General features: G+C 45.6%; 1 protein-coding gene across 4 annotated transcripts in view; it reads right to left on the bottom strand.

Moving 5' to 3' along the window:
* SPTBN1 (spectrin beta, non-erythrocytic 1) overlaps positions 1-15804 on the bottom strand; it is a 199962-nt gene that overhangs the window by 37234 nt on the left and 146924 nt on the right. For all 4 annotated transcript variants that reach the window (XM_043603387.1, XM_043603388.1, XM_043603389.1 and 1 more), the window contains 10 exons: positions 15188-15375; positions 14076-14193; positions 12528-12686; positions 11560-11862; positions 9660-9813; positions 8111-8981; positions 7874-8011; positions 6313-7069; positions 5263-5465; positions 191-281 (listed from right to left, as the gene is read on the bottom strand). In XM_043603387.1, coding sequence (XP_043459322.1) covers positions 191-281; positions 5263-5465; positions 6313-7069; positions 7874-8011; positions 8111-8981; positions 9660-9813; positions 11560-11862; positions 12528-12686; positions 14076-14193; positions 15188-15375 — 2982 coding nt within the window. The remainder of the gene's footprint in view (positions 1-190; positions 282-5262; positions 5466-6312; positions 7070-7873; positions 8012-8110; positions 8982-9659; positions 9814-11559; positions 11863-12527; positions 12687-14075; positions 14194-15187; positions 15376-15804) is intronic.

Genomic DNA, 15804 nt, shown 5'->3' with positions numbered 1-15804 from the left:
TTCTGGACTATTCTAGATTAGAAGAATCTAGTTATTCTAAGTGGTAGCTTGCAGGCTGGAGAACTGATGAGAACTGCCACACTGCCCCAGCAGGAAACAATGAATTTCTGGGCCTTGATTAATTTTATAATTCAAGGGCTCTTCTGTTAAGTGCTCTGGATCTCCTCAGAAGCAAGGAAGGGAGGCATACCTCCTGACAATCTTGCAGGAATTTCTGAAGATCCCGGTTGTCCTTCAAACGCATCAGAAGCTCGCTGGCTGCCTCGCGATTCTTCCTATGTCTGTTTATAATAACAAAAATAACTTTTAAAAAAGGAGACAGAGAATCTTGAAATACTGATTTTACAACTCAGTGTCTTTCCTGGGTTTCTATATATGATGACAGCGGTATGCCTGTATGGTTTTAATTATGTCAAAAAGGCAAGATAAACGAGAGAATTTAGCATTCTCCAAACTCAAGCCACGGTACGAGAGACCAAAATACTGTCCAAGCCACAAAACAGGCAGAAGAGGCTGTCAAATGAGCCATATAAGTCCAATGCTTCCTAATCTGGTGCTGGGGGGAAAATCTGATCATGTACTGTGTACAAATCTCCATTTGGGGCACTGAAGGAAAATTTGAAACTTACCTTTAAGACACTGGACTAAGAAATTATAGACAACCATACAACTGGCTTTAAATTAATGTCTCCTAAATAAATATTCTGTCATCCTGAGAAAAACTCCCTCCAAATGACAATTAACCAAGAATGAAAATTTTGAGACCTGTAAGATTATTTATCTACTAAATCCCACTTTATTAACAGGTAAGGGTAACCAAGGTTTAATGCAGCTAAAGCACAAAACCTTAAGCAAAATTGGTAGGAGCTGCTGAACTTGGTGAACAGCAAGGGAAATGGTGTGCTCACTCCCCACCCTGAATGCCCACACTTCACACACACCGATGAGGCTCCAGAACTTAGCAGCAGACTTCCCTCATGTGCCCGGTGGCTTAGGCTCACCAGAGACGGTGAAGAACAGCCATGTGAATACTGGGAGTGCCAGGAGAAGGATGGCCTTGACACAGTTCTGCGGCAACAGGGGAGAGCCACAGCACACCAAGAATCAAGCAGTGTCATTCTAATACGGCTTCCCTGATATTCCCGAGGAACCTAAGCCCAGCCAGCCAGCCAGCCAGCCAGTGAAGGACATTAACTGGGGGAGATGAGGACGCTGGGTTTCCATTCTGATTCTCAAAGTCATCTCCTGCTGCATTTGCCTGGGTAAGGTCTCTCTAGTTCGGCCCCCATGGAAGGAGGAGGAAGACCACGACCTGATTCTCTATGATGCCCAGAAAGAGCAGCTCAGGGAGCACTAGCTGCTGACTGACTTTCAAGAACCCTCCTTGGGAGCAAGAAAGATCATACAGCCATGCCGTGAGTCACACAAGCTCTCAGTGAGTGCTGGTGGAACAAGGAACCGTGGCAACACTGCCGCTACCACGTGCCTGGGGAACGGAAGGAAGGGCTCTCAGCTCCTACAGGCGCCAGTGACTACAGAACAACTGGAATGATATGAGCCGAAGTAATGCTGCCAGGTATATGCTAGTTACATAAAATGACTTTCTAATTTTTTATTTTTAGTTGAAAGGGGTTTTATAGCTTCAGAAATAGGGGTCTTAGTATGTTTAATCACTTAGGTAAAGTGCAAAAATAGAAAAATACTTCTTAAATAATGCTAAATGGAAAGTGTATGCATGTTCAGTGGCACAATTAGAAAGCAGAAACTGAAATGGCAGGTGCTAGAGGTGAGATTCATGGCTGTAGCTTCTCTCCCAACATTTTTAACATTCTGTTGTTTTCATAACAAAAAATAAAGGCCAAATCCTCTTAACTGCAGTGATATCCTTTCTCGGATACCAAAAATTAAAAAAAAAAAAATCATTTAAAGACTGTTAGTGTATTTGGGCTAAAGGAATTACGTGTTTAAAAATGGGTAGGGAAGGAATGTCCAAAAAAAGTTTTTTAAATTCCCAAACCTCAAATTTCAGGCACTATTTGTAGGGAGTTTTAAGAATATAAAGTCAATCCTTCAGGAGGAAGGTTAATTTGAGTTGGAGTCAGGCACAAAACCCAGGAGGTCCAGCCTTTACTCAGAGGCCTTGAATAAGGATCCTAGTTCTTTCCACAGTGTCACACCCAAGTGCTCAGAAAGCAAGGAGGAACCAGAAACTGGCAGCTATAGCAGGACATGCATCCTTGAAGCTCAAGGCAATAGTGGAAATAAAAATAACTTCAAACACTGAGAAGACTCACCGAGACAGAAACAACCAGACAGAATCCTGAATGTATCTTACATATTCAAGTCACACACATACAGCAGACTTCTGTCCGGCCAGTCTTTCTCTTCTAGTGGGACCAGGGAGAAGAGAAAAGCCAAATGGTGACTTAGAGCCCCGTGTCCAAATGACACAAATCTACGAGAGGACAGGATGATGGCTTCGGAGGGATATGCTTCTCATTGTAAAAAACAGTTACACGGGCAGTGGACATGGTTGCTGACTCAGAGAACCCTTGAGAGAAGTCAGTGCGGCTTCACTGCTCACCAGTGGTAACCAAAGGCGTTCAGAGAAGGCCTTTCAAGGCTGGATCATCAATTTAACTATAGGAAAGGACCATCTAAAACTTGGCTATAGTTTCCCATAGTCCTAAGGGTACTTTTTGTTTGGGGCAAGGTTAAATCTCTTGCTTTGTTTCCATCTCTCACCTCCTATCCCTATAATAGGACTCAGAAGCTCCTTCATCCTCTGAGACGGATGCTGGGTCTAACTCTGGTTCTTATAAAAAGTAAAGAACCACAGGTGCCTGAGTACAAGAGACGGGTAATATGTAAGCTTCTTTTCCCATTGAGATAGGGTCTGGCTTTATGAAGCTAGATCCCATTTTCTTGCTCACCCAGTACTGCAATGTGTCTGGAACTTCCTTGGAGCCAGGAAGCTCACCCAGTCACACCCCTGGGGCGGGCTTGGACAGCAGGCTACTTTCCACCCAGGCATGAGCACTTTAAAGGTCACTTGTACCCCACCCACATCTGTTAGGAGCCAGTGTCTTTGTTCTGGTACTTTTTCATTTCAACAAACTCAGTGGTAATCGACAAGATTTCCGGAACATAAGCACATTATAATGACTTTCACATTTTATGAAAATAGCTTCACAACAGCATCAGAAAGTTTCTGGACAGGGGATGAGATCTGAAGATTTAGATATTTATACTTAGCTTGTGTCCCCATAGCACCTGGAATTCACATATTTGTGTATTTTGGTAACAGACAAGTATCCTCTGAGGTCAGTTTCTGATCTTGAGGCCTCTGGGGATATTAAAGTGAAACCAGAATTCATTTAACATCAGCTGAGGACAGCGTAGACCTCCTGAGGGCAGATCAATGGAAAGACCCTTCCCGCATCCATCTTTCTTATGTTTATGGACAGTATTTCCCATTTCTTGTGTGTTTTTTTTTTTAAGTAGGCTCCTTGCTCCATGTGGACCCCAACAGAGGACTTGAACTCATGACCCTGAACTGAGCTCAAGAGTCAGATGCTTAACCAACTGAGCCACCCACATCCCTCCATTCATCCTCAAGACAGAAATCCTAAGAAGGCTTTGGAACCCCTGGAGCTCAGGTTCCAAATCAAGGGCAAAAGGAAGGTTAAACCGACTGCTGCTGAAAAGTTCTGTCATACACAGGATTCTCCATTGACAACGTCACCTGCTTCCAACAACCCCCTCACAGCTGCAGCACCAGGGGACGTATAAATACATGCAGGAAACTACAAGGCGGCTACACGTCTGCCTCGAAGCACGTGTCTCTAACGGCCAAGCCCGCCTTCAGGAAACCAGCTGTGTGCATCTGATACAGATGAACATGAGGTATTATATTTACAAAATAACTGGAGACTTAACATTAGGAAGAAAGGAAATACATTCTTTTTCTCTAAGTTAAGAATACCTGGCCTAATTTTTATTTTTCACACTCACTCAAGGGTTTGGTGGAGGGATTTTTCCCTTTTTTTTGTAGCTACTTAAAAAGCAACAGACACAAAATTATAATTAATGTATGTCATACCTTATTCAACAGTAGCACCCTCAGAATATATGGTTCAGGCTCTGAATCAGTGAAAGAGACAGACTGGAAGTGCTAAAGCCAAAAGCTGAATCGTCATGGGGAGGGAGTAATTTCCCCTTTCAACCCATATGATAAAACATTAATCTGGCCCAGGGTCTCAGGAGATGCTCTTGGACATGGTAAGCAAGGAAACGCTCTCAGCAAGAAGTTCTTCCTTTTCACTGCACTTGAAAGTCAGAAAAGAAGCCTTGAGGAAGAACTTGCTTCTTGATGACATCGGTTTCACGATGAGCCCTTAAAAATCCAACCTAAACCGGGACCACGGAAGATTGACTGGAACAGAGGCTAGGCAGCAGATGGGCCAGACCAGAACCGGCCTGTGCTGGTACATCCAGATCTTGATCTGCCCTGACCTCGCACTTTAGTAACCACCAAGGCAGGGTAAGAATTAAGTTACAAACAGAGCGCATTGGCCCTCAGTCAGGGAGAAAAATCTTACAGAACTCCAAATAAATGAGTAAACAAATAAAAATTAAAGAAGAGCATCCAATCTTGGAGATGTCTTGGCAGAAGAGGAAAGGGGCTTTTCTCTCATCAGAAAAAAAAAATCCTATCAAGGTATTATCCAAGCCAATTTTCTGAGAAGGGCCTGATAACATTCCTTTGCGGCTGTGCCAGGTACGTAGGACAAGGAAACCTCACCCTCCCTCGCTACTCCCTCCGAAAGGCTTCAGAGGAGTCCTGTGTGGATGAAGGTGAACATGGGCTTAGCTGGGGAAATGTGGCTCTCAGAGTCCCACCAGGTGACAGGCTATACATCAACTCTCCAAGGGCATGGCTCATATCCAACTGCTACTCGGCATCATGAGGGCTCTTACAACCCTTTGATTTAGTATTAGTTTGGCTTCTCACAGCTTCTTTTCTTTTGTGGACACCTGCACATGCTTGACTGTAAGAACCACAGTGCCAGGTAGCCATGCAACTGCTCACTGATTTTCTGTGAGGTAGGGAGATTTTCTGATAGATTAAATTTTGCCAGCTGCCCATACTTCACTCACTGGGAAATTTATACCCACAGTCCCAAGGATGTCTGGCCAGTGATTCAGAGGCTAGAGAGTCCCAGGGTGCCAGACTCCCTCAGGAACCTCGGAACACTGTACCTGTCATCAATGGAGTCCACCTTCTCCTGGATGCGATCTGAGTTGATGTTTCCATCGCTCACCAGCCTCCGGCCTGTCTCCACGACAGCATTGATCTTCTCCTCATTGGCATCCATGGTGGTCATGAAGTCCTCTTGTTTTTTAATAGCTGCTTCAGCTCCTTCCAAGGTGGTAGGCATTTCAGTATGAGCCAAAACATACTCCTTTTTCAAAGAGAGAAAACCAAAATCACAGCAGGATGAAATATGAAATACAACTCATTTTCAGAATAATGAGAGCACTGTTTCCCATATCCTGGGTTTTTGTGTAACATACTTCATTACACTTGCTTCATTAGTCTTAAATAAAATAATCTACTGAATCAGAAAAAAACAGAAGTTGGGAGGGGAAAATACCTAGTGGGACACCATAAGGAACACATAAGGAAATTTCCTTAAGTGGTCCCATGTGCTAAATTTTTCTCTAAAGTGAGTGAGGACAGTAACCAAAGCTTTGTGCATCAGCCACCAGGGTCCTCTCATATGCTCATGAAGGCAATAGTGACATACTCTTCAAACGCTCTCTTAAAAGAGAGCTTAATAACCCTGATGTTGGCCACCATCTTCAGCTGTTTTCTTTCCTGAGTTTCTGACTCAAAGTCCCTCTTATACTAGAGCAAGGAAGACAGAACCATTTACTCCTCCATGAAAAAAAAACAAAAAACAAAAAACTCAAGCAAATAAAAAAACCAAACAAAAAAATCCCTCACCGCACCTTTCAAACTGTCAAACTGGATTGCTCTCTCACAGAATATCGCCAATTGACGTGATACCATGAGGACATACTATGAATGTAACAGACCCTCAGAAGCAGCTGAAACAGAAGAGGACTCTGCAGATGAGGAGCTCCCGCAGGGACCCGCAGCTCCCATCCCCTACACTGTGATGGCTTTCAACACCTTAGAAGTCGGGGAAAAGAGCCTCTCAGATACCTTTCTGCCTCCACACAGGGATGCTTTGAAGCAGCGGCCTGCTCTACGAGGAAGGAAGCAAAGGCAGTGAGGAGAGGTACCTGGTTGTTAAGGAAGGCCTCGGCCTGCTTCGTGTCCCTAAGGAACTGCTGGTAGGCATGTGACTGGGACAGGAGATTCTGCCTGTTCTCCCACATTTTGTGCAGCTCGTTCCACCCGGTGTCCAGGGCCTGCAGCCGCTGCCGCAGAAACATGTACTGGGCGTCGGTCTGTCCCTGGGTGACCATCTCGCCCATGTCCCTCATCTTCTGGTAGTCCTCCTCGTAGTTGTCGATCTCGTTTTTGATGTTCTCATGCTGCGTGAGGAGCTTCTCTGCCTCAGTCAGGGTGTTGGGCATGTCCTCAGAGGCGATGGCCGTCTGGGTCCGGGAGAGCCAGGACTGGAAGTCGTCCAGATCCCGCAGGAACTGCTGCAGCTTGCTGGCCTCTCCCAGGGAGGCCTCGCGGTTTTTCAGGGTTGTCTTCATCTCCTCCCACACGTCGCTGATCTCGGCCAGCCGAGACAGGATGGCCTGAGCCTGGTCGGGGTGCTCAGACTCGAGCTTCTCCGCCTCTTTCTGCAGGTCGCTCAGCTTTGCCTCGATGGCCACCAGGTCCCGCTCCATGCCGGTCAGCTTGCGCTGCAGGGCCATGACGCCGGCCAGGTCGTTGCCCAGGTCCTGGGTGGACTCGATGACCTTTGTCTTTTCTCGAATCCAGGATTTGGTTTCATTGCACTCAAGGTGGTAGTTCTGTATGCTCAGGGCAGAGAGAAGAGCGTCCTTCTTCCTGTCGACCAGCTCTCGGAACTGACTCCACCTGTGAGTGCAAGGCCATGGAGAGAGAGTCGTGTAAGAGACAGGCTGACAGCCCACGGCTGGACAGTCACATTAACTGCAGTGGTCATTTCCTCTCTCAATCTCTTCTAGGAATACATGCTTTTTGGAAAATCATCTCACTCTGTATATGGATACCAAATATTATCAAAACAGCTCAGGGACACAATATAATCTGAAAAAAGCCAGTCATGAGAGGCACTTGTTCAAAGAGCTCCAATGGAGCTGTGACAGCAGCACATCTGTCCCCCAAAGAGTCAGTTACTTTTCTGTAACTGCATTTCTGCCATGTGCATTTTACTCACCTCTGAACTGCAGCTAATGAACATTTTCCAAACCCAAAACCTGACAGATACCTTCAGAGCCAAGGCCACCACAACCTAGTCAAATGTGTTTATGCAACAGAAAGATGACAAGGGGACAAAGGTCTAACTTGATAATCAGGACTTTCACTGACCAATTAGGTCTAAAATATGCTAAAACCCTGTCCCAGAAAGATTAAAATTAAAAGGGACAGTAGAGGTGCCACCTTGACGCTGTGGCGCTCTACTCTGGGCACAGGCCTCACCTTAACATCTTGACTTCTGATGCTAGGGGCTAGGCTGCCTTGTATGACACCACCCCAAAAGATACTTCTTGCAAAACTAGGGGATGTTGTAAGGCACATGCCAATGCTGTGACATCAGTGCCACAGTATCAGTGAACCTTTGTAGGAAATTCCTGACAGCAAGTCTCAGCAAGTGACCTTGCCCTCCCTGGCCCCACACACTGCTGGCTGCACGCTCACCTTGTGTTGAGTTTGTCCTGCTGGGCTTTGATCTCCTTCTCACTTGGGTGGCCACTGTGCATGAGCTGTCGTGCAATCTGGTTCACCACTGCGACCCGGGAAGCCTGGTTGTTCATTTCAGGCTCAAGGCTCTCAAATCTGGAAAAGCAATTGAACAGGGTAGGTCACCCTCTTGGTCACAAGTGGTGATGGGGGGCGGGTGGTGGCCTCAGCACTGCTGGCAGCTCTTGCACTCACCTGTGCTGGATGACTTCCAGGTCCTCCAGTTTTTCTGGGATCTGCATGTTGTTGAGCCACTGCTCCTTCTCGTCGATCCAGAGCTCACAGGCATCAGCCTCACTGAACATCTTGTACAAGGCCAGGGTGTCCTGCAGTGCCTGCTTCCTCAGCCGCGTCAGCTCTGCCACCTCCTTGTACCGTTCCTCAATGCCTGACAGCCGGCCCCTCACATCTGGAGACTCGGCATGCTCCTGGGGGAGGGCGCTGGCCTGCTCGTGCAGCGTGTCGATGGTGGGCCTATAGTTGGCGATCTCCTCTGCCACGTCCTTGTGTTTCTTGACCAGAGACTGCGTGGAGTACTCGTCATGGCCCACGTCATTGCTGGAGACAATCTTGAGGATGTCCAGCATCCACGCGTCAATGTCGTCGGCGTCTGCCTGGAACTGGTGTAGCAGCGAGGCCTCCTCCAGGCGCTTCTTCCGGATGGCCGAGAGCTGCTCCAGGTTGGCCCACTGCTCCCGGATGTAAAGGATCCGCTCTCGGATCTTCTCTGACCCAAAGTGCTCCTCCGCGATCATGTCTTCACCTTCTTTGATGGCCTGCTCGAAATGGCCACTGCGGCCGCTCATCTCATCCTCGAATGCCCGGTGCTTGCTGAGCAAGCGCATGACGCTAGTCAGGTCCTTCCCATAATCGTCGGAGGACAGGATCTTCTCCTTCTCTCGTATCCAGCCCTCCTCTTCTGCCATCTCCCAGAAGAACTTCCAGAGGCGACGGGACTCTTCCAGTCGAGCCCGGCGTTCGGCTGCCAGCTGGCAGAGTTCTTGGTAACAGAACTCCATGTGGGCCACGCGGTCTCGGATCACCTGAGGGTCACAGGGCTTGTAACCTGTTTAATGTCAAGGAAGGAATGTGGGAGTATGACAGTTTAGCAGAGGTCCCTGTTCGTTCGCAGGCAGTGAGCTATACCCATTTTCTCACCATGAGATTACCAGTTCCATTCTCACTGCAGAGCCAGATTATGAGGCAGGGGCAATGAGAAGTGTCATTTTTTGGCCCAAGTGCAAAGTCATTACTTATGAACCAAAAAAGGCACATAAATTATAAGAAAAAGGGCAGCTACATTTAATTGTTTTGCAAATACAAGGAACACAACCAAATCCTTCCAAACATCCTCTCAACAAGGATATGTACAACCAGATGTGAAAAAGCCATGAGATGCTTAAACAGCCACACCAGGGTGTTGGTATGAATCAAGTGTGGTCTAGGTCAAGTCTGATTGCCAAATATCACCATTAAAAACCAAGGAGCACTTGGGTATTTAAGGAAAACACCTGTCCGTTTCAGAAAAGCCAGACAGAGTTAAATAAAGTGTCCATTAGGCTACCCCACTGCATCTTGTGTACCCATGACGTGATAGCAGACAAACCCACTGGGAACCTACAATGGCACAGTAACTCCAGTTACTGGAGGGACAGTGTCCCTGCTGGCACACACCACTTATCTACTTCTATAAAAATGGATCTCCGGTGATGAAGAAGTAATGTCTGCAACAGTCCATCCTCACCTTCCCCGTCTGTTGCGAACTTCTGGGCAGAGGCATTGACGCCTCTCACTCGCTCTGCCTGGATGCCAATGTCCGCTTCAACCAGGGCGTGCTTCTGTAACAGGTCTTCCACACCAAGCAAGTGCTTGCCATAGTCTTGAGACAGTAATAGCACCTGCGCACCAGAGAAAACAGAGAGGACATCTATGCACACAACCTTGACCTCAGTGTCTTATAATCTTCGGACATGCCAAGAGCCAGCAACCATGCTACACCCTCTCTCCAGCCACCCTCCCTTCCTGCATCTCAAGGGGAGAAGGACAAGCAATTCGGAGCAAAAATCAAACTAACCCAGAAGCTTTCATCAGGACAGACATGATAAACTAAAGGTGATTTACCCTGGAATAAGCAGGTCACAACTACACTAAGAACAGAATAGAAAAAAAGGGAGCGGTGGAAAGCGGTATGGCAGGTAACCTGGGGCTGGAAGACTCTATCCAAAAAGATAAGAGATAAAGGTCACAGAGTTATTTCACTTCAAAGTTTAAAGAAATCTCCCAGAAGTTGTGGACCTCTCAAATGGATGTTTGCCTCAGTTAAAAGCTTACTGTTATGCCTCTGAGATACTTCTATCATCAATGGGAGAACAATCTAGTTGAAAGCTTACAAACCACACCTTTAACCAAACAAACACAGGGTCAGGCAGCTTCATGCTTAGAAGGGCCTGAGCAATTTCTCTGGTTTAAGTTCGAATCCATTACCATTTTCTTCTTTTCTTCCATCAGCTCAATTTGGGGCCTCATGAGACCTCCCCTCCAGATGGAACTTCCACTTAACTCCTACTTCTGAGGGAAATCTCTGGCCCCAAATCTGAACTATAATGTACAACACGATTTATAAAATGAAAAGCATATCCCTGTTAGATTTTATGAACATTTCTACGTTAAAAAGTCAATGCAGACCACACTTGAGAACATAATAAATCTTGGACGATAAGAAGGCAAACTGATGTTATGAGGTGACTCTGCCTCGCCGCCAGGGACAGTTCAAGAGGTGAGGCAAAAGACGAAGGCTTATATCCCAGGAAGGAAATCCCCTGCATAAGGTCAAGCTTGGGAACACAGTGTGCTGAGATAAAGGAGGTTTCACGGGACTGTCTACAAACTGCCCTGTTCTGTTCGAGCTATGAAGCCAAGCGCGTTCCAGCTGGGGGACTGCGCGTGACATGGACGAGCCTTCTACCACTTGCAGCAGAGAACACAAACGGGTGTGGGGATTTGGCACAATGGCAGGTCTCCTCCCGGGCGGGAGGCAAGCTTGGAACTCTATGCTCAGGGCTGTCCAGTGAGGAAGGGGAAGCACAAACTGGCACTGCCAGCCACTCTGAATCCACTCTGTCCTATGATGTGTACACATATTACCACACTTAGTCCTTGCTACAACGGATTGAGGTAGGTGGTCAGTGCGATCTCCACTTAAAAACAAAGAAAGGAGGCTCAAGAAGACTACACAGCTCCAGCACCGACAATCTCAACTGGTTCCCAAACACACTGCCTACCACTCTCCCATGTGCCCACATTATCTTCCCAGGCCCCTCCCCAAACTAGAGCCACTCACACACAGATCAATGAGATGGAAAGCTAGTTCAACTCTCAAAAATCAACAACATTTGATTGACTCGCTACTGTGGAACAGATCTAAATGAAGTCTAAATCACTGCAGCTGACCTCTAGCTACAGAACTCGTCTTTACACTCCACACGCCATTTAACTCTTAAACTAACAATCTTCCCACGGGTAATGTGGCCCCTCTGTGGCTTCACAGAGAGGGCAGTTAGACCAGTGGCACACTGTACAGCGTGGGTTCCAGAAAAGGGAGGCCCCATTTCATCAGCTCTGGCCTCCTTTCACTCAAGTTCTACCTTCATTTCGTCCATCCAGTCCATAATGTAGAGCATTTCCTGGAATATCTTTTGCAGCCCCAGGTTCATCTCAAGACGCTGCCTCCGGGCCCTGAGCAGTTCCAGCAGGTACTCCCAGAGCCGGATGACATTGTCTTTCCTTGCTGTGATGCGCTTGATGTCGTGGTAGTTCTCCGCCTCAAGCTCCCTGGCCACTGCTACCACCGCCTGCACACGTTCCTCGTATGCGGCGATGTCTGTCTCAATGGCCTCGTGCTTTTTTGTGGCGGCCTCAACAGCAGGAAGGTCAAAACCAAAGTTGTCCTATAGAGAAATGGGAGGAAAAAAACCCCACAAAATAAAAAAGCCATCCAGCTGGAACAAAGAAACCGAGACGGAGGATGAATCCTGAACACCACCTCTGGTGGTTCTAAGGCCACACTGACTTGAGCCCTGCCAGATGCTGGTCTGTCTCCGCCTTCCTTAGAATACTTACAACACCTTAGTCGAGCTAGGATGCCCTCTCCAAAGCCAATCAGCAACTTCTCATTTTACACTGGAGTCCAAGCTCATATCTAGACCTTTATACTTATGTGACTGGAGCAGGTGACGGTTTGCGTTACACTAAGTAGAAAAAGAAAGCCACTTTTATTTATTTCATGACTAGTCTAACTGCCTTGAACGTCAGATGGTCAGAGACAGAAGGTAAGAGAAATTTCTAAAAATTATATAAATGTGAGCAGTTCACACTCACTCACTGGCTCTAAACAAACTGCTTGAGCTGTTTTCAAATCTATGAAAAGTTAGATAAACAGAAGACAAAGTATATTAGAAATGATAAACATCCTCTTCATAGGAAGTGAGCAAGAGGACTCGAGTTACTTCAGAATAGTGGGTGTTGATAAGTGGCTGTCCTGCAGTCCTTGGGTATGGTCTACATTTCTAGATGACCCCAGGAGTGGTTCCCTGAAGAAGGTCTAGAGCAGAACCTGAGACACCAGACGCTGGTTTTCGCTCAGCCAGGTCTCCCTCATAGCTGCCTTGCGATCGAATCTGCGGGCGAGCTGTTCCAGTTTCTCCTGTCTGATGAGCTCGTTCCGCAGAGCCAGTTCTCGCTCGTGTTCCGCTTTTTCCAGTCTTTCCCAGGCCTACAGGGGCGAAAAAGAACAGCTTCCTGCAATGTTCAAGGAACTTTCCTTGGCTACAGTCAATGGCTAGTACTTCTCAATAAGACCTGAGAACTTAAAAAGGGACATCCTGTTTCCAGCCTCCCTGACCCTTAAGCCCGGAGAAAAGAAATCGTTTTCTCTCAGTTGAGCCACATGGGAACACTCTCTCCAATCTTTATTTAAAGGTCTGCTATATTTGGAAAACAAAACAGGGCAGATATGGAGAAATATAACTAAATTATAAATCTCTCACTTTGAGAGGAATCAAAGTATCTTCAACAGCTCTGATCACATAAAAAAGACAAATCCTTTTTCTCAGAAAGAAATCATATTATGAATCTCTTATTCACCCCACACTGGGCCATTTGTTATTTTTTTGCTTTGTTTTTTTGGTTCAACATTTTATTTATTTAACTAATCTTTATGCCCAACGTGGGGCTCAAACTCAACCCCAAGATCAAGAGTGGCACACTCCACCCACTGAACCAGCCAGGCACCTCCCATGCCCTCCCCCTTCTTTGTGTGCCACTTTGTTTTTAATTCACACACCTAGCATTTTTTTCAAAATCCTCACCAAATGTCCACATTAAATTCATTTCTATGAAATATATCTTACATTAAAAAAATGTAAAATAAAATAATCTAAATGTGTACCACTGACCACAGTTCTACATTTTTCAAATTTCTACTTGGAAATAATACCCACCATGAAATTCTATCATTACAGACAAAACAGGCCAATAATGGAAACTTTTGGACAGCTTCTCTGATAGAAACAGCCCAAATCCTAAGCTCAAACCTCCAGAGGTTCATATATATTCCAGATATATGAAATAAGGTTTCAAATTCTCCCTTCTGCAATTTAAAGATGCTGTAGTTGGGGTGCCTAGGTGGCTCAGTCAGTTGTGTCCAACTTTGGCCTCAGGTCATGATCTCGCAGTTCATGAGTCTGAGCCCTGTGTCAGGCTCTGTGCTAACAGTGTAGAGCCTGGAGCCTGCTTCAGATTCTGGGTTGCCCCCTCTCTCTGCCCCTCCCCCACTCTCTCAACAAACAAACAAACATTAAAAATATATATAAATAAATAAAGATGGAGTCGATGGCCTTGAACAAATGAGAGTAACAAGGTAAAGAGAATGAACCAAGACAGTTTGATAATATCTAACATTCCCTCACCAAACTCCAACAGACTAGCCCACCTCAAGTATTTGCTTGACCCCCTGCAAAACCCCAGCCACCACTGTTACTCTTCAACTCAGCAGGCTGGGACAGACCCTTTCAAACTGCCCTCTTAGCAATCAAGACCTAGAACCTGAAGCAATAAAGAAGGTCAAGGCCCTAACAGGACCAGATGGATTGATTGGCTTTACCTTGTTAATGTCAGAGATGAGCTTGCCCTCCCGGGGCATGTAGACCTTCTGATTGTTGGCCCTCATCTTGCTCTGAATAGTAAAAAGCAGCACTTCCAAGTTCCCCTTCTCAGTAAACCTAAGCACAGAAAAAAAATAAATATGCTGTTCCTTCAAGGGGAAAAATTAATTTGCTTTTGGAGAAAAAAACATTTCCCACAGCCACACAATCTTAAAAGCCATTTATCTCTGGTCAGATTTATGTGCAACTCAGGTTAGAGAAAACGCAGTACATTAGTTTTTGGGTATTATAGACCTCAAAAAATGCACCTAACTGCGGAATTTTGGTGGGGTTGGTTGACTGTTGTTACTGAGATTTATATTTGGGGGCATACAATACCAGTCCTTTATTAATTACTTCATTCAAGGTTTAGATTATATACATCCCAGATGACGGGCACAGCTGAAAACATTCAGCAAGAATTACTTCAAATGACTACTTACTATAACTTTCAATGGGTTTCAGAGACCGCAGCAAGGAATTCTCAACAGAGCACGTTTACAGAAAAAGGAATGACTTTCCAACTGTAAGAAGGGATAAGGTCCATAATCCTTATCTGACAATTAGAATTTTCAAAAAGAAGTGAAAAATCAAATTTAGGGGAAGTGAAAACTGATCTGAACAGATAGATATAAAACTATATATTATTTGTCTTTACTCAACACAATGTGAGTATTTACACATTTTGCTACACACTTCTCAGTAAGCCTGACAATGGGTTACTGCCTCAGGTCTACTGGGAGTCATATAATAAACAATATCCATGCACTCAGCTGCTTCTCTAAAATCCACATCAAGCATGAGGGTTTGGTATAAGGGACCTGTACTATTTCTTAGGATTCTCATGTATCACATGTATCAGATCAGGGACACAATCCACTGGAAGGGCTCACAGAGGGCATGGTTTGTAATAAAGTTCAGCCACTCAGGGTCAGATGAAAAGGAGTAAGATAGGCCACTGGTGACAGGCATTCATTAAGTGAGGAGATCACACAAGTCAGAAAGCAGGGGTCCATGCTGCAATCATCTCTCTTTCCACACTAATTATAACACATTCCAATCTGCATCTTACTTGGGTGGTTTCTCCACAGTGCGGTAAGTGTTAAAAGCCTGAAGCTGTTGTTGAACCCCAACCAGAGAATTGGCAAATTTGCGATTGTTCAATATAATGATGGTTTGTTCAATCCACTCCAGAAGATCAGAGGCAAGTGACTCATACTTTTCAATCATTTTTTCTGTTTCAATAGCATTGTCAAGCACCTGTAAACAAGAGTTAGAAAAACGGGAAAGATCGTGTTGCCAAGTAAGAAAAACGTGATTATAACCCTACATGAGCACATGCACACTTAATGGACTGGCTTTGAAACAGTTCTCTGCTACTCTGGCCCAAGCATTTCAAACTAGAGGAACTATTTAATAGACACTCAGACTGCAGCCATTATTTGTGAGCAATGACAGCTTAACTCAAGTGTAATTGGTTCTGTAACCTCCCAACCCCCAGGCAAAGGGTTTCAGATTCTGAATGACTCCTGTTGCCTAAGCTCCAAAATTCCTAGAAAAAACGAAAAGGGCTCTATTTTGCTTGGTCCTGTCCCATGAATGCCCTTGAATTTTCTGAGGTGTTCTGAAATATATGGTGGTGAACATCAGCCAAATGAGAATTAAGAAGCATAACAGTGAGGCCTTTTC

Source organism: Prionailurus bengalensis, chromosome A3 (genome assembly GCF_016509475.1).
Source record: "Prionailurus bengalensis isolate Pbe53 chromosome A3, Fcat_Pben_1.1_paternal_pri, whole genome shotgun sequence".
NCBI classification, from domain to species: domain Eukaryota; kingdom Metazoa; phylum Chordata; class Mammalia; order Carnivora; family Felidae; genus Prionailurus; species Prionailurus bengalensis.
Note: the sequence above shows the minus strand (reverse complement) of the source record. Positions and strands in the feature narration are given on the sequence as shown.